We start from the raw sequence: 19,620 nt of genomic DNA, 5'->3' as shown, positions 1-19,620 counted from the left end.
GTGTTACTGACAGCATTTTCTCTAGGAGTGCAGGGAACCACTGTGCCTTAGCACTTAGTGTGGCCCCTGGTACACAGTAGGGGCCCAATCCAGATGTGCTATTGGTGGGGGAGGACGATGGGAGGGGCAGATAAAAAAAATGAATGGTTTACCTTAGGATTTCTGTCTAAACTCCATTTAAAGGTTAAAACATAAAATTTCTCATAAAGACCACAATTCAGAAATGAAAGTTATCCTTTCCAGTGACATAAATTTATAGGGGGGGCTAAAGAGAAACTATATGAGTTACCAAAAAAAGCCACCAATTTGAGATGTAGTCATAATATTTAAATTGTATTAAGAACAGGTCCTTAAATCTATTTTTATGAAATTTATTCCCAATTTGAAGTGGCAGTGTATACAAAGGTAACAGAGCTTGTGATAATTTACAGAAATATTTGCTACAGCATGCATGCACATTATGATGTGTTTCAAACATATACATATTAAGTTCATGCTGAATAAATAATCCCCCAATTTATTATTTTTACATAAAAATATAATATTGCACTCTTAACAAGACCAGTTATTTTGCATATTTTCTCTTCAGATAAATGATGAAATTCAGCTTAAAAAAAAAGACTGAGTAGCAACCTGTTCTAATAAGGAACTAATTTAAAGTTCTTAGTAGAAAAATGAAGGCTAGACAATAGCTGCATTTTTTTTTTTTTTTAAACAAAGCAAATCACTTCAACGTGAATAGGGGTAATTTCATCTCTGCACCTAATTGGACCTCAGAATTAATAGCTGGTCTGTGCAAACCATGATCTGAATGTAGCTGTGGAGTGTTCTTACCTATGAATGCAATGGAAGGTTACCAGCACACGTGGCCACTTGCTTCCTCTTGTGTTTATCTCGAGAGCAGAGACTTTGGAATTGTATATTATACAGTTTTTAAGCAGAATGTTTTAGAAAGTCTGGAAGTTACAAAAGTACTTCTGTAAACACTATATGAATTAAATTTCCATAACAAACACGCAAGTTATTCTTAGCCAGGAATATATTTTTTTATCTCATGGTAACATTACTGAGCTTATTTTACAGTGTTTTCAAAGCCAATAAAGCAGCACCCCAAGTACTATCCTGATAGAAATAGACTATTTCAGGGTTTTCAGGAATTCTGTCTTTATCATGTGTAAGTTTGCTGTGGCATACACAGATTTTTCTACTGTTCCTAGAATAGGTTAACAGAAACAGTGGGAACTGCTTTCTAAAAGAATGATTCTGCCTCCTACTTAAAACAAAGGAAGCTATCTCCTTTTCTTTGTAATTCTGTTTTGGGGAAGAAAACTCTCCAGCATATTAGATTAAAAGCCTTATCTGGATTGCATTGCTAATACCTGTGCAAACTTCTTTTGTAGTGGAGGCTTTCTGTTGCAAACTGTTAAGCATTTAATGCTCTGTAATGCCAGATATTAAAAAGAATTATCATTTTGTTTATTAAATCTTAGTGCCTCAACTAAGGATATTCATTACCTAGTGTTGCGCATTTTAAGTACGATTTTAATGAACAAACAGAATGTGTCTGAAAATCAAAGATACCTATGTTGTTATTTGTGGCTGTCAAACAAATTCTGGTTCTCCTTTGAGCTAAGAAGGCAACAGGCAAAAACTGCCTAACACTGAGATTCAAATATTCAGATATTCCAAAAAATGTTTGGTGCAGAGGCACCTACTGAACTCCTTACTGCTCAAAGAAAGCAATAATCAAGTCCTGAATTCTCTCTCCTTATCCTTCCTTTTTTTCGGGGAGGGGCGGGTGTGTGTGTTATCTTGGCAGAAAACTTTAAAAAATATAATCTTTTAGAGCAAATTTTATGTAAACAATTAGCTAACTAATTTAAATTCTACTGAGATTTTTTTGGGGAATAATAGAAAATAATAGAAAACAGAAATAGGTGTTAAGTTTTTCTTTAGACTCCTCTATGGGAAAAAAAACTTCTAGGATATGATTTTAATTTACTGTGCCAGACTTCAACCTTGATACAACTCTCCAGATCATCACTAAATTAGAACAAAACTTTCCTTTCAGGACCTTGTGAGGCAGCAGAATTTTGTGGAGATGGATAGACTGTATCATTACTTGGATTTGTTTGGTCATCCCTGTCTTCAGGTTTGACCTCCTGAAACTGGCGAAGTCAGTAAATGTAGCCTGGAGTTAAAGTGCTGTGGAGAGTGCAGAGTTCTCACTCATCCGGCTGCGTAGCTGCTGAGGAAGGAATAGAACATTGGATGTTTCAAGCGCTGCTGGTCCTTCCGACACCAGGCGATCACAGTCCCATCGCTGTTCGCTGTGTACAAATGGTGGCCATCACAGGAAAATGTAAGGCTGTTAAAAAAAGAAAAGTCCCATTTCTACGTTGTGTCTCTGAAAATTTTATCAGCATATTGGTGATCATGTGGAAATTGGTGTAAGAAGTTAAGAGCCTTTACTGGAGCAGAGAGACAGATAAAACGACCACCTACAAGTGGTTTTGACTGTAACAATATAGTTTAATGGTTCTGCTGCCAAGTTTGTGATGCTCATTCTAACCAGGTGATACAGACTAAAACCAAGATCAAAAGACTGGTGCACTCTGATCCCTCTTTGCATGTTTTCTTTTCCTTTCCTATTTACGGTTATTACTTAACAAATACATGGGTATAGGAAACTTCAAAAAATATAACAGTACTACATTTTCTCTATTTAGAAATAAATGAGGATTATTTTATGGAGGTATTTTATTTCCCTGAAAGAGGAAAAGATAAAAAAATGTGTTATTAATATATAATTTCATTTCATTACACTTTACATTTAATGAACCAAAAATAAATTTATTTTAATGTAGTAAAATTTGAATCACTTACTCCAATTGAGTTTTTAAAGTCATATTTGTTAATGGAGCAGAGAGGTAACAGGTTGTTTATCAGTCTTGTCTAGCACACTCTTGTAGCTATCAGTCACCATCATGGTATTTTCAATAATGAAAGGAAAAAATATGTAATTTCCACAGTTCAAGAGGCCTTCCCAGGCATGATCCCAGCAGGCCCTTCTGTGAGGCTCTGAGATCCTGACCCAGATTTTAAGCTCCATGAACACAAACGTTTTGCCTCCTTCTGCCATGGGATCCCATACATCCTGGTGTTCTATAAATGGCCAGTTGTTTATAATGATCCTCCTCATGTTCCTCTTTACTTCTATGTGCTTTACTATCTCTCCAACAAAAACAGTCACAGAGTATAGCGTGAAACAGGGAAAGGTGGGGGAGGTTTTTACCTTACAATAGGCTTATTTGATTTAGGAAACGTAATTTCCCGCACAGGCTTTAAGTCCCAAGTACTCCATAACCTAGAGGAAGAAAAAAAGTCATCATCTAATTACACAAACTCAAGTTTCCTTTACTAAAAATTTAACCGACATGTTTATTTGTTAAAAATCATCTGGTAAGGAAACACAATAAACGATTAATGTGGTTAATTCTAGGCAGTTTGCTCAGGTGGGTATGGGATTAAGAATACTTTGTGTATTTTCATATTGTTAATCTCAACAATTAAAAAATGAAGATCATGGCATTCAGTCCTGTCACTTCATGGCAAATAGATGAGCAAACAATGGAACAATGTCAGACTTTATTTTCTTGGGCTCCAAAAATCACTGCAGATGGTGACTGCAGCCATGAAATTGAAAGATGCTTGCTCCTTGGAAGAAAGGCTATGAAAAACCTAGACAGCATATTAAAAAGCAAAGATGTTACTTTGCCAACAAAGGTCCATCTTGTCAAAGCTATGGTTTTCCAGTAGTCACGTATGCATATCAGAGTTGGACCATAAAGAAAGCTGAGCACTGAAGAACTGATGCTTTTGAACTGTGATATTGGAGAAGACTCTTGAGAGTCCCTTGGACTGCAAGGAGATCAAGCCAGTCAGTCATAAAGGAAATCAGTCCTGAATAGTCACTGGAAGGACTGATGCTGAAGCTGAAGCTCCAATACTTTGGCCACCTGATGCAAAGAACTGACACTTTGGAAAAGACCCTGATGCTGGGAAAGACTGAAGGTGGGAGGAGAAGGGGATGACAATGCATGAGACGGTTGGATGGCATCACCGACTCGACGGACATGAGTCTGAGTAAGCTCCAAGAGTTGGTGATGGACAGGGAAGCCTGGCGTGCTGTAGTCCATGGGGTTGCAAAGAGTCGGACACAACTGAGCGACTGAACTGAACTGAACCATTTATAGTTAAACAGTATAAAATTTCAAAAATGTACAAATTACTATTTAGAAATAAAACGGAAACACCAGAACCTATATCCTAAGGTGATTTTAAATCTCTAAATATTAAATATTATTATGTTTAGATAGTAAAAAATATTTTTTGAAACTGCTATGTCCTTATGAGCAAAAGGACACAAAGAAATCAAACTCCTCTTACCTTACAATTCCATTTTCTAATCCCCCAGCAATCACATTGATAGATATTCCCTCAGGCTGGTTAGAGAAAGCCACGGAACAAATGATCTCTCTGCAGTGGACATGTCCAACGAGGTCCCCATTCACTGTCCAGAGTCTGAGGTCACTGCCTCCACCAGCTAAAACACCACAAAACCCCACAGGTCACCAGGGTGTGGGTGTTGCAGAGCCCCCCACATTGGGCCCCAGAGGGGAATCCCTGAGGGCCTCGCTTGTCTGATGAAGTTCATAGGCAACTCATGACTAGAGTGTGTAAGTGAAATTACTACATAAGGCACACAGAGTTGGCCTATTTATCTAGAGATGATGACTAGTGAGAAAAATGAAAATAAAAAATTAACCTACAAGGTAGAGCAACAATGTAAATTAACCATTAATTTCTTTGTAGTCATAATATCTTAGCATATATGCTAAACTGCCAGATCTAATTCTGAAAGTACCTAAAAAGCTAAATAAACTCCAAAAGGAGAAGAAAATATTCTGTGAAACTACAATATCTTTAAGAAGTGAGTTATGGGACTTCTGAAGAAAAAATAAGTTACAGTAAAAGTTGAGTTAAAAACTAATTCTTAAAAAGAAAGCTAATTCTCCAGAATGTCCAAGAGTGAATCTTATAAATCAATGTCTTATTAAATGAATTTTTCTTTTCAAAGACCAGGAGTAATCAATTTTTTGTAGTTTTCCAGGAGATGGAGGAGGCAGTAATTGCTAGCCATCCTCAATAAACTGGGACTGGTGGTCTGGAGCCTATGGTGATATGTCCAGCCTTTCTGGAGAAATGATAAAGAGAAGGGTTAAGAGGCATGATAAAGTTGGGATGACATAGTATATGTTACCACACTTTATCTCTCCATTAGAACTAACATTAAAGTAGAGAATTTATTTCTCTCCTTTATTAAGGCAGTGAAAAGATTTCATATTTTATAGCAAAGAAATGATTATTAGAAATACTTCTTCACCTACAGAAATGCTAAAGACCATCAAATACCACAAACCAAAATGCCTAGTATGTTGCAGTATTATTCACAACAGCCAAAAGGTGGGAACAACCCAGATGTTCATCAAGAGGTGAATGGATAAACAAAATGTGGTATATCTAGACAATGGAATTAATTTTTATTCAGTCATAAAAAGTAATGAAGTTCTGACAACAACATGGATAAATCTTGAAAATGTTATGCTCAGTCAAGTAACTGAGGGGGTAGGAGAACTACCCGCTACTCTGAATTTTACAATATTATATTAACTTTATAGTACCACTGGCAACAGGAAAAGGCTATGAACTCTAGTTGAAATGCATGTATTTTTGATATAGTGGCAGAATGATTTTTTAAAGTACAGAAACCATCTACTATAATATTTACATAGTTTAATAAATTTTATATCTTATCACTATAAAAACCACATCCCATAATAAGCCCTGGAAAATCAGGATAAGGAAAGAATGAGTTTGCCAGTGTGTCTTTAGCTGCAATACAGAAAAATTTGAGATTATATATGTGTATATACACACATATACATATTATATTTTGTATACATACATATACATACATATTTATCTTAAATTTTGATTTTAAAGTTACTTGGATGGTTCTCACTAAAGTCAGGATTTTTTGATAGGTTAAATCTGGTTAACTTTCTTCCCTTCCTAGAGTATAAAAATAGGAGAATGAAATGTAGTCCAGGTCACTAAACATGAATTTGTCCTCTTTTAAAAAGTCATTACTTTTATCATGCTCTCTACCAAATGCTCTTTATGACTCCTCTTGTATATGTATTGAGAGGCCTCAAACAAGTTGAGAAGGCCTTTTTGTTCAAAGTGGGAAGAAAGTTCTGCCCATTACTCTATTATACTGTGTGTACTGCCTACGGACACTTGAAATACCCTACTAGTGATCTGGTAAATATAAGCAAAAGTAATTTGGTTTCTTGTTCCCACATGACTAGCTGATATAATATCACAGATATAAATCACTACTGGCAGCAGGAAAGTAATTACTTTACAAAATTCAGCTCCCTCAGGGTCAGTTCTAACTTCCAAATGTTGCCAAAACAAGAAAGTAGGGAACTCTAGATAAGTCATCACTATCTTTCCCCCCCAGATTCCCTCTTGATGTGTGTGACACACTAAAAGCCTCCAATGTACAAATAAGGAAGAACAGTTAGCAAAGTCATCAACCATTTGTGCACACTTTTATTACCAAAGTCAACTGTTTAAGATCTTTCCCTTTAGTTATGCTGACTGGGGAATAAGAATGTGTTCATGACATTCATTACTTTATGACTGGGGGCTAAAGCCTGGCAAATATTAATACTTCACATCTGAAATCTTGAAGCATGACTGAAGACATTACTTTTCTTGAATATAAGAATGATGAGTGTTTTGTAAAATTGACAAAATTCCAAGAGATATCTGTGGTATGGTAAAAAAAAAAAAAATATATATATATATATATATTTGAACTTTGACCCACGACCCTGGCATAGAGCTCCTAAACTCTTGTTAATTTACTGTCTTTTGTATGTTAGGGAGATGACTCCTGGGGAGGTCCTAGACAGCTTCAAGTGGGGGCTGGCCAGCAGAGAAACTGCCCTTACAGCACCTCCCACCTCTGGGGAGGGGAGAGGGGCTACAGGTGAAGGTCAGTTCCTAATGGCCAATGATTGAATATACCAGGTGTACATAATGGAACCTCAGAAAAACCCCTAAACAGGGGAGGAGACTGATGAGCACAGTCATGGGCCAGGATGGTGGTGCCTTCTGACGCCACAGGAACAGACCTCTGGACCTTTTCTTGTGGCTGTTCACTTTGTAATGAACTACAGTAGTAAGTACAGTGTTTTATTGAGTTTTGTGAGTTGTCGGAGAGAATTATTGAAACTCGTGGGGGCCTTGAGACTCCCAAGTTTGCCAACTTCAACTAGTTAGTGTCAGAAATGAATTGCACTGTTGGACACCCATTTGGTGTCACAGAACTGGAGAAGAGTTTAGTGTCTGGAAAGACCACACATTTGGTGTCAGGAAAAAACAATATAAAAAATGCAAGCAAAGGATAAAAGACCACCCACTGCAGATGTGTCAAAGATACTTGTTCCGAGTGGACAAAAAGAAACAGTTTTTTGAAGTATCCTTTCAATTAGTGGAAATGCAAACAGAAAACTTATGAGCTTGCCAACTGTTCTTACCTACTGGATCCATCAAGTTTTTTAATACATATACATGAAAATAAAACTAAAAGCCAGACCTTTGATTAAAAGATCTATCTTTCTCATGTAAATCTGGGGCACATTATACCTCCATTGTTATTCTGTAATACGGTCTTGCAGGAACTAGAAGACACATATAATACAAAACTGATCCTCTGCTGATGCCCTGGAGGAGGGTATGGCAACCCACTCCAGTATTCTCACCTGGAGAATCCCCATAGAGAAGCCTGGCAGCCTACAGTCCATGGGGTCGCAAAGAGTCGGACACGACTGAGCAACTAAGCACAGCACAAGCCTAAATTGATGGACTCAATCTTCTTTATTGCATTTTAATACTCATACGACAGAGGATGAGATGGTTGGGTGGCATCACTGACTCGATGTACATAACTTTGAGTAAGTTCCGGGAGTTGGTGATGGACAGGGAAGCCTTGCATGGGGCTGTCTTTGGGGTCGCAAGAGTCAGACACGACTAAGCGACTGAACTGAACTGAATACACATACATGCTATTCCCTAAGTATTCAGGTCTGGCAGGGACCAGAGGGCTGTAACGTGACTGTTTAACCTACGATGATGTAACCTATGATGATTTAAGCTAGCTGAGCACACGTTAGTGCAAGCGCTCTGTGCTTTGGGTCTAGGGCCAGCTCACCTGAGTCACACACTGTAGCAATGTCACCTGTAGTCTCGCTGGCAGAGACGGCCGTGACTGGGCTTTTGTGTCCCGCCAGACTTTGTACGTAGCATAATCTGAAAGACCAAGACATGAATTTGCATATGAACATTAAATAAAACTACATTCTTTTATTTGTATAATTCTTTTGGTCAGTATATGTACCTACTATTTATAAGGGATTCCTGACTCTATTCCTAACTGATCTATTAATTCAATAAGATTACAAAGGTAAAGTCTGTATTTCATGCTTAAAGTTATGATAATGTAAAGATATTATTTTACATTAATAAAAATGCATCTGTTTCTCACAGTAAGAACTGAAACATTAAAAACAGCTATTTTAGAGTTGGAAATCTTCTGTACCTGTTTAAATCCCATATGATGCAGGTTCCATCTCTGCTCACACTTATCATTATACTATATGGTTTGCAGACAAATAAACTGGTTATCTCTTCTGTGTGCCCATACAGATGGATCTGAGACTCCATTTCTATCTCTGAAGGCTAAAATTTAAAAAATAAGCATAAGCTAAAAGCCATGACAAAAGGTATTCTAGTACTGTTATCTCAAAAACAAAACAACCCAAGTGACTCAAACATTCTTCTCAAACAAATTTTTTCAACCTAGCTCAACTTTTTCTAAAGAGGAGAATTAGTTAAACATTAAAAAAAGTTTTAATTGACCGTAATCTCATCAACTGATAAGCTTTCCATTTTTGTCTATTCTTTTCCAGTCTGGCCGAATATACATGTACTTTAACAGCTGTGATTATCTCCATATAAATAGTTCTCTATTTCATTTCATACATTCTCCCATAAGCATTTCTCATTTTTGACAGTGTATTCAAAATGATTTTTAAGTGTTATGATATTCTATACAGTTAGTATACCATAATTTACTTGAACATCCTTTATTGACAGATATTTAAAATTGTTTCCAATGTTTTCAAAATGTTAGATGCCATAAATAAAGTTTATTTTTATTTCATAATTTTTAAATTTATGTACATAAGTTTTGTTCCTCCTCTATATCACTCCTTTAGAATAAATTTCCAGAATCCTCATAGTGGATCAGTGAATATTAATAATTTTACAGTATTGATAGTGTGACTCCTGATGCTACCAATGGCAATGTATTACTCATCAATAGTTGTGGATTGGTTTTCAAAATCAAAGCTTGCAAACTGGTGTTCCAAGGTCCACACTGTTCACAGATGCCAGATGTCCACAGGGTATAATTTTTGTTTTATACTAGGTTTATACTGTCATAAAGTATTTCAATATTTCAAAGAATATAGAAAAGTAGAAAGTATAAATACAATGAAAATCTGTATACTGACCACTCAGTTAAACTAATCCTAACATTTTATAATATGAGCTTACTTTTTAAATATAGAAAACATTAAATATTACATAGTGTGTGTACTGTTTTACATCATATTTCCTCTCCCTTCTCAGAAGTTATTATCCTGAATTTTGCATTTGTTTCCTGTGTATTTAGAATTTATGTCCTACTATATGCTACTATAACAATAAACAACATATTGGGTTTCATGTCGATAAACTTTATAAATATGGTATTTATTGTTCTTTAGGCATCCGATCTATTTTGCCTTTTTTGACCACCATTGTTTTTAAAACATACTTATATTGACTTTATTAGCTGCAGCTCATCTATTTTAAATGCTCCATAGTCCAGTGTCTTATTCACATAAAAATACGTATTTTTTACTTAAAGACTCAAATGACCAGGCAATACCAGTCTTCCTTGGAAACACTGGCCTAAGTTGTGTGGCAGTGGCTTCTGTTTAGCTAGGACATGTGGCCTTCAACTGAACACAATCATAGCAACCAGATGGCTCTGAACAAGGGCATGAGTCCTGGGTCTGGGCCCCTTCTGGTTCGCCTCTGGGACCCTCCCCACAGGGCCAGGAAGGAGTCTGTGGGGCCACGGAGATGTGCCAGCATCCTTGCAGACCATGCTTCAGGGTGCCTGGGACTGAAGAACTGACTGTTCAGAAAGGCTTGAGCCCTTTCCTTCTCTGCTTGGATTTGTGTCTCAGCGGTCATTCTAAATCTTTGAAAATTTCCCAAGTTTTAAATGGCAATCAAGGTTGCTTTTAATTGCATTTCTCTTATTATAACTATTAATAAGCTTAACTTTTTCACATATTCATTGTTTATCTGTAAATTTTCATGCTTGGTTTTGTATATTTGTTACTACATTAGAAAATTATTTGTAGGGATTCCTCTATTAGTGGAATAAATGCAAGCACCTTCCTCGTTTCTCCTGGATGATCTGGATCACCATGCCAGTCTAGGGATGCCTTATTCAAAGTTTAGTCTCAAGGATCCTGGACCACCCAGGGAATTCCAACCCAGGCTGTATATCCAGGCAAGAGTTGGCTCCATCTGACTCATCCTCACTCTCCAGGACCGGCCTTTTGGGCGAGAACCTCCCTGGGACACCCACACCCTCCTTTTGCTCTGTCCCTTGCTGCTGTTTTCTACTCCTCTTATAAGGGGCTGTCTCAAGGTCAGTGTCAATATTCTAGGACTGACAGATAATCCAAGAATATCTAACTCAAGGCTAGAGCTCCCTCCTTGCTTGTTAAAATATATATACACATAGGTATGTGTATTTTTTTACTTTATGACTACAAATAATATTTATGGGGTAAACAGAAAATAGGTACCCTACAGTGGGTGTTGAAATTTTAGATTTTACACTTTAAAATTACTCTAAGAGTCAGTGTTACTAGATGATTCCCTGAGGGATCAGAAAATAATTTCCATGGGTAGAACAGAAATCTTCTGCTGGCCTACTTCTTCACAAAATGTTCTTGAATGGTTTGATACTACCTTGGATAAACTGTATATTTATTCTCCCTGCCATCAATTTTGAGAATAGAAATACAGCTGTTCACTTCTATAAAGATGACATGGGCACATTAATTAGTGTAAAACGACTCAAGATCAGTTATTTTAGGATCAGTTATCACCTTTGAAGACATTCTTCTCTAATATATAAAGGGCTTATAGATAACAGTTCCCTATAACCAATCAATGTATTCATCATTAGGTATGTAGAATGCATCTTAGCAGACTATCTTGGGAGATTCAACAGAAGCAATGCTCGAAGTTAGATGTGCTTCACTAGCTTAGGAAAGTATTTCATAAGATTCCCTTGAAAATATTTTCAAGCAACAATTATTTTAGTTATAGCCTACCTGGCACTTGGAAGCCTGTTTTTTGCTGTCAAGGGCAACACAAACAAGAACATAAATACTTTTAGAACCATGGCATTCAGTGGGTTTGGGCAACGGAAACTAGTGAACATGAGGTGCTTCCTGCCAACCTCACAGACACAGGGTCACATCTGCAACTTCAGGGACCCCCAAATGATGAGATGGTGCCCAAGAAAAAGCAACAACAATACCCACAAAATCCCAGGTAACCTTCCCTTATATCAACCAATGATAAAATCACACAGCTAAGATACACTTTTGGACATGGTTTAAATAGTAACTGTTTATCTCATGACTTGATTACCTATTAGGAGAAAAAGAAAACCCTTATATATAAGCTGAAAAATCAACTTCTGGGAAAGGGTAGAACTGAGGAAAGGTATGCAACATAAGACTTCACAAGCCTACAATAACTTCAAACTAAAAGAAGCACACATCTTGCTGTATTCAAATGATAACAGCTACACCTTTGATCTGCTGCTTCAGAGCTATGCTGTGTACAATTACTCCTATATTGACAACTTAATCCTTTTTTTTTTAAAAAAAACCCAATACTGCATACTGTGTTAGCGTACAATTAAAAATTTAAATTGTAGGGAGAATGGAAGTAAGGAAAACTAAGAACAAGACTGTTCAAAGTGTTGGGAAAAGAGGAAATAAAAGATGGAAGATAGTTTTTGGATGACAAGGAACAAATGATCTGAGCACACAAGCAGAGGACTACTCTGCAGCAGAGATCAGAATGTATGTGTAGGAAAAAGGAAACAGAAAGGTGTGCTCAGCAGTGGAAAGGCAACGGCAGCAGTAAATATCAGAGATATTACAAAACTGACATCTGAATTAGGCCTTGGGGAGTAAAAAGAAATGAGACACTCCAAACGTGAAGGCACACCCCTCTGCCCAGACTCCCTAGCACTCTTCTCGTTGTGGCCTATGTATAAGACCCTCACCTCTCTCTACTCTCCTGCCACTCCTCCCAGCAGTCCTACTCTGAACTACAAAGTATCTGCCACTCCCGAACTACCACGCCTTTAATTCCAAGTGGTGAGTGTACTCTGATGACTCTTTCCTCTTTTCTCCACTTAGTAAAATGATCCTTTAAGATCCAGCTCAAGTCTAATTTTTCAGGCTCCCTGACACCTGGTTGGGCCGACTTCTGGCTCTTTTACCCTGTGTGTCAGTCTTAGAGCGCACACCCCGCTCTTCTGCAATAATCTGTAGGAGCCCACCTCCTGCTATAGAGTCCTTGGGATAGCTGCCAGCATCACCACAGCACCTTTTAACTGGTACCCTTCCTTCCAGTCTCATGGCCCTTTAAGCGTTTTTCCTTGCAGGCTCTACAATGATAGTCTTAAAATGCTGACTGGATCATATCACTTCTGCTTCAAGCATTTTAATGACTCCTTAGACTAAGAGACAGAAACAATATTATGGTCACATTTATACCCTAAGGAAGGTGGCAAAGAACCTTAACAAGGGTTTAAAACTGAATAAACTTGCTCAGAAAAGTAAGGAACCTAGTGTCACCCTATGCTAGGAAAACAGGTTTCACCCAGTAGAACATGTTTTATAAAATAATGGAGAAAACTTAATTAAAAAAAAAAAAAGGCACATAGAATGTTCTAGAACAGAATGGTTATCACTGAGTTATCACTCTAAACTTGCCTCTACTCTTCAATGGCACCACAGACAGCTGATTAAAGAAATGAGAGTAAATTAAGAGAAGTATGGCATAATGTCTTCTTTACTAGACTGTTTTAATAATTTAACTCACAAATCTTAAAAGATTCAGTGAACGGCTGAAAAAATTTCTTCCAGTAAGTGGTAGAATAGAGACTGGCTACTTGGATTTTTCTGTCATTTAATTCACTCAGAGTATTAGGAATGTTAGGAGTTCTGCACTTCCAAATTTTACAGAATCTTGTGGGATACCCTTTAAGCATTCAGGTCGATACTGAGAACAGAAAGAACCACCAAAATGTCATGAAAAAGCAAAGCATAACTCAAAATACTTTCTGTTTCTGTCCGTATACAGTTATTTTAAAAATTCTTTTATGATCCTAATAAAAGAGTTAGATATTGATCTTTTACATTATCAGAGCTTCTGTGAAGAAGAGATTAAAGTACAAAAAATGTAAGTTGCTCTTATACTAAATAAATTATACTTTATAAAGGGTTTCTTCCCCTCACTGACATGAAAATCCCACAAATGTGCCCAGGACCTACCGTGCCGCTTGTGAACCTGTTTGAGTAAGCTGTGATGACACCACATTTGCTCCCAGTGAACAGCTGGCAGCTGTCAGGGACCCAAGCACAACTAGTCACCTAAGAAAAGGACAAGTCAAAGATGAACATGCTTAAAAAGCGTGAGAAATGCTTCTACTTTTCTGACATTTATTTTAGAAATATATGCTCATAAAATTAAGATAAATATTTTACTTGAAGTGATTAAAATGGTACAAGACATAGTAATAGAGTACTATGTAACTTTGAGATGTCTAAAAGCTGTAAAATGTGATATAAACTGTCATCTTTTGGTTCTCTTATTGCATTGTCCAAAGAATGCTGTCATCTTTTGAGAAAGTATAAAAGACTAGAGACACCGTTTCTTTCAGTTGTCATTGAACACAGCTGGGAATTCAGAATTTTTCATTTTCCAGTGATAACAGAAAAGAGAAGAAAATTAACAGGAATATGTTTCACAGTTAAGAGATCAATCAGAAGATGAGGCAAAGAGAGAGCAGGACTCTAATATGTAATGACGATAACGAAATTGATCAGATAAGTGAAATCACAGAGTGTGGGTCTTTGTATGATAATATCCTGGACAAATTCACTCAAACTAAAGAACTAATAAGTGAATGACATATTCCAAGAACAAAATGAAATATGGTATTCTTATCTAGGTAGTCATTTGACTGGAAGTACTTTATCACACCACATTTGCTCAAAATCTGGATCATCCTGTTTTACTGAAAGGACTTGAGGAGAGTGTGTTTTTTCATCTTTAATGATGTTTCTCTGCCCAATTTTACATGACGGAAATAATTTTGCAGTGTTGAAATTCTTACTAAAACTTCGAGTAAGGTTGTTTTTCACTGTCCTTTATTCTTACTTTTGTTAGTTTACTAGTAAGCCAGATGACAAAAGGCAGTGATGTGACCTTTTTTCAGGCATACTGAAGATTAAGCAAACAAGTCATTGCTCTCCTTTTCTTCACTGCCAAAAATTCCCTACAAGTAACTGACTCCATTTCTTTCTTCTTTTTCTTTTAGACACTTCTATTTATTTATTTCTGGCTGTGAGCAGTCTTTGTTGCTGCACGAGATCTTCTCCAGTTATGGAGAGAGGAGCTACTCTCAAGCTGTGGTGTACACTTCTCATTGTGGTGGCTTTTCTTGTGCAGAGCACGGGTTCTAGATGGGCAGCAGTTTCAGCTCCTGGGCTCTAGAGCACAGGTTCAGCAGTTGCAGTGCACGGGCATAGTTGCTCCAAGGCACGGGGGATCTCTCCAGATCAGAGGTTGAAGCCATGTCTCCTGCATTGGCAGGCGGATTCTTCACCACTGAGCTACCTGGGAAGCCTTCCGTTGACTACACTTCTAAGGTGCTCAGCGAATGGTGACAAACGTTAGGATGTGTGAGTAGGCACTGACTCCATTTCTAAGGTGCTCAGGGAATGGTGACAAATGTTAGGATGTGTGAGTTGGCACCAGGTGTATCTGGATAATGGAAGTCAGAAAGCAGTAAAAGAACTTCCTATGGAAAGACAGTCAAAGAGAGAAGGTTTAGCATACAATTTAGTCCTGGAAAAAGTTGTAGCAGTACTGTGTGTGTGTGTTTGTGTGTGTATATGGTGTTTTATAGTTTACAATATACTTTCACAAACACTGGAGACATTTTCACAACAGTTTTATGAGAGAGTAGTGGGAGTATGACTACTCCCATTTTAAGCAGGAGGAAAGAAACTCAAGCTGGGAAAGGTTAAGTCACTTGTGAAAGCCTACATAGTAAGTAACAGAGCTGGACACTAACATAGATCACAGGGATGGCAGGGCTTTAGTAAGGCCCAAGGCTCTTTCTACCATGCAGTGATGCCTGAATTCTTGGTCTACTTAAAAAAGCCAGGTACAGTAGATGATGCTCTGGTTATTGAAAATGACATAGTAACAAAAGGCAAGTTAACACTGAGAAAAAAATCAATTGTGATTTTGTTCCAACACTGCTGTGAGCTGATGCTGAGTAGGAGATTATGATACAGTCTCAACAAGAGATGGGAAGAGCAGGGGTCCCCCACTCCTGGGCCACAGACCAGTAGCAGTCCATGGCCTGTTAGGAAGTGGGCCACACAGAAGCAGGTGACTGGCTGGCAAGTGAGCAAAGCTTCATCTGTATTTACATCCGCTCCCCATCACTCATATTACTGCCTGAGCTCCACCTCTTGTCAGATCAGTGGCACTTGATTCTCATAGGAACACGAATGCTACTGTGAACTACATATGCAAGGGATCTAAGTTGTGGGCTCCTTAGGAGAATCATCCTGAAACCATCCCCCTATTCCCTTCTCTGTGGAACAAGAGTCTTCTGTGAAACCAATCCCTGGTGCCAAAAAGGCTGGGGACTGCTGGGGTAGAGAACAAACTTTGGGGACATAGTCAGTACAGCAGCAGTTAGGAAGGCTGTCAGCACTGTAAACAAGGCATACGTCTAGCATCATCAGCTTCTTGACTAACTACAGGATATTAAATACTAGCTGTCATCAGTCTGACTCCCTTCTAAAGCATATGTTTAATTATTATTATGAAGTACTTCATAAAAATGTTTACCTGATATTGCTGTGAACTTTGTATAAAGTTTATTGGAGGCTCGCTTTGTTTACTCTTCAACCTTAAAATGTTATCAGCATATCCCCAGCTCAGGATGGCTGACCACTGAATGTCAGTACTGTTCATGCTTCTCACACCTCAAGAAAGAGAAATAAAAGTATTAGTCGCCACTGATCAGTTATCATTGGACAGCCCACTGAAATGGCAGGTTAAAGACCATTCTGGCCTTTAAGGCCTGAAGTTCACATAGCAGAACATGGTCATTCCAGTGCAAAATCACCTTTATAGCCATAAGATGGACCTATTTATGTTAGTTTCATTTCTTTAAGGCTAATAGGATTCTAAGGTTGGAACTGTATTCTTTTTCACCTGTGTTATTTTGGTAGGGATTTATTTGACTTAGAAATAAAATTTCTGTTGAGAAATTTTTATAAAAGACAATGATAATTAAGCTTCCTCTATTTATGTTCTGTGATGCTTTTTCTTCTAATAATAAATATGAACTAGACAACGTTTAAATAATTTTCCAGATACCCCATACTGAAAAATCAGCATGGAGAACTACTAATGCTGGAGAGGGACCATTGCTGGAGCAGAAGCAATCCTGAGAAGAATCATCTAATCCTGCAACTGCAAAGATTTTGTATGGGGTAAGTTCATATAATGAGGTTCTGTTCTTCTCTTGTTCTACTCTCAACATAATACTACATCCTTTTGGGATAGAGATCTGGACATTCTGACATCCTTTTCCAGTGTTTCTCATAATCTACGCCTTGTTGGCACACTGACTAGGGCTAATGCAGCATAAAAGCTGTAGGTAGCTGGTGCTGCCTGTACAACTAAGAACCTTTGAGTTCCTTAAGAAGAATGTGAGTACCTCACTTAATATATAGTTATATCTATAATATATAGAATGTGAGTACTCAGCATAATATATAGCATAAAACATAGCACAGTATAACATAATATAAAGTAATAAAACAAATAAATATTTGTTTAAGGAATCAAGAGCACATTAACAATGTAGTTCACAGATTTCTTTTTGCTTTGTTGAGTATAATTCCAAATGCGGATATCAGTTCTGCAATACAGAAATTAGGATAGTCTTGCTACATATATGCTCCTCTCTAGATAAGCCTCAGGACTTCCCAGATTTTACTACAAATCCTGGCATGTGGTAAGAACTCAATAACTGTCCCAGGTTTCTCATTCCAGCAACACAAGATGCACCATGTCTTTTTTAAAAGAAAAATAAACAACTTCTTTCCTATTAGAATAGTAGATCTTAAATAAGAGTTTGCAAAAAAATGACTTTTGCAGCATGTGCAGATTTAGACTCAAGCCCCAGAGATTCTAATTTGGTGTGTCTCCAATGGTATACTCAGTAAACCAACTGAGTATGCTTGGGAAAAAAGCACCTCAGACAATTTTGAGGCATTGTTAGTTCTCAAGTAATTGGCCTGTACTGAGCTAAAGATCATTAAACCATGGCAGTTTAGTTGCTACACTGTATTATACATGCGTAACTAGAGGGCAGTTATTTAATATAACAGTGCTCGACACACATGACCTCCCATCTGCCAGCTGCCCTCTTAGTCACTAGGAAATGCCCCTGTGGATGGTTCTGCACTGAGTACGGCAGTGAATGCTCAGAGTCCCTGGCTCCAGAGTGTTCATAGTCTGACGGACATTTATTTATTAAGCACACCAGAGTCAGGTGTTAACCATTCCTTATATTATTTCATTTAATAATTATAGTGAATTACCCTGTGAAGTAAGTCCTTTTATTATTCCCATTTCATAGATTAAAAGCCAGGAATCGAGAAGCATAAGTAATTTTCTCAAAATTACACAAAAATACACAGGTATTAGGCAGCAGAACTAGGGTGCAAATTCAGGCACTGTGCCACGCGAGCTCATGGCCATAACTTGTATGTTACCACTTCCTGGACACACCTAGATTCTGCCAAATCCCACTTACATTCTATGAGGAAATAAAGTGTAATCTGAATGAACACAGCTATGACTTGTGACTGTAGTGGCACAAATAAGGTAGGTTAGCTATTATATTGGACATATTTAAGTCCCACCATGCTAAGTAATAATACCAGCCCCTTTCTCTGATCAACAGAGATAAACTTCAATCCACTCTAATTAATTTCTTAAAGGCAAATTATTCACACATTTCGATCCTCTAAGTGTTATTGGTAGTAAACTACTTGTGACGCATCTCATAGCTGACTGCAACATACTAGTGAGAATAAACTACTGATATTACAATGATGATTAAACAGATTTACCTTCCCCTCTTAGTTCACTAAACTTTCATAAAATGGTATGTGGCTTCTTTTATTACTGGCAACTATAAAGGCAATCATTCATCTCATGACAGAAGGGAGAGTGAGTTTAAAAGAACTGTGGTCCAGCCAGCACACTAAATTCCTTGAAGTGGCTGATGCTGGGGCGCGGGTGCTCCAGTGGTGGGCGGGGCCGTGAGAGGAGCACAGCGCACAGAACCAACACCGAGAGGCGTCAGGCCCACACTCTGGTTTCCAGGCAAATCTGCATACTCCTGACAGGCACAGATGGGTGCCCTCAGTCATTCATTTTAGTGCTGAAAGCCCAGGCCTAGGAAGTAGGGAGAGTTCTTTCACATTAAGTAAAATGATTAATTTGGAAGGGCTGAGGAATTGCTTGAATGGAAAATGTCACTAGTTTTCCAGTGTATAGGTGACATTTAGAAATAGCAAGAGGGCCTCTACTGACAGCACTTTCCCATGTGTTGCGTTTAGTGAGTCAGTGCAGGGAGGTGAGAAAAAGACTGCTTTCCAGACATATGTATTTTTAAAACCTATTTTCAAGGCTATCGTGATTTCCTCATTCTGTTTTACTGTCACGATTGTCCCTTCTGAGGTACTAGAACTGCTGGTCAAGTAAGTCGTCTATTCTGGGATTCAAGAACCTCAAAGTGTATATTTCTATGAAACTGATAATGTTTTCACCTTGTGAGACGTTTGTTTATTCTTGTCTCCTTCAATTCTCCCTCTCATTTCAAATGACACTGTCTTTAGCTCTCATCTTTTCATGTAGGATGTTTCAATTCCTACTTTGCATTAAATGAACACAAACTTGAGTCTGGTTTTTCACCAAGGACTCAGCAAACTCAGAAATGAAACA

At 37.7% G+C, this 19,620-nt stretch overlaps 1 protein-coding gene across 1 annotated transcript in view; it reads right to left on the bottom strand.

Annotated features, from left to right (window-relative positions):
• Positions 1-402: 402 nt before the first annotated feature.
• Positions 403-19,620, bottom strand: part of LYST (lysosomal trafficking regulator) — a 140,412-nt gene continuing 121,194 nt past the window's right edge. The window contains exons 45-51 of the mRNA XM_068981849.1: positions 16,444-16,580; positions 13,845-13,943; positions 8,735-8,874; positions 8,348-8,445; positions 4,450-4,606; positions 3,296-3,367; positions 403-2,368 (exon numbers count right to left, since the gene is read on the bottom strand). Of these exons, the coding sequence (XP_068837950.1) occupies positions 2,230-2,368; positions 3,296-3,367; positions 4,450-4,606; positions 8,348-8,445; positions 8,735-8,874; positions 13,845-13,943; positions 16,444-16,580 (842 nt within the window). The 3' untranslated portion in view covers positions 403-2,229. The remainder of the gene's footprint in view (positions 2,369-3,295; positions 3,368-4,449; positions 4,607-8,347; positions 8,446-8,734; positions 8,875-13,844; positions 13,944-16,443; positions 16,581-19,620) is intronic.

The sequence above is a fragment of the Capricornis sumatraensis genome, chromosome 10 (genome assembly GCF_032405125.1).
Source record: "Capricornis sumatraensis isolate serow.1 chromosome 10, serow.2, whole genome shotgun sequence".
NCBI lineage: Eukaryota > Metazoa > Chordata > Mammalia > Artiodactyla > Bovidae > Capricornis > Capricornis sumatraensis.
The sequence above is the reverse complement of the archived record's forward strand: the minus strand, read 5'-3'. Positions and strand labels throughout refer to the sequence as shown.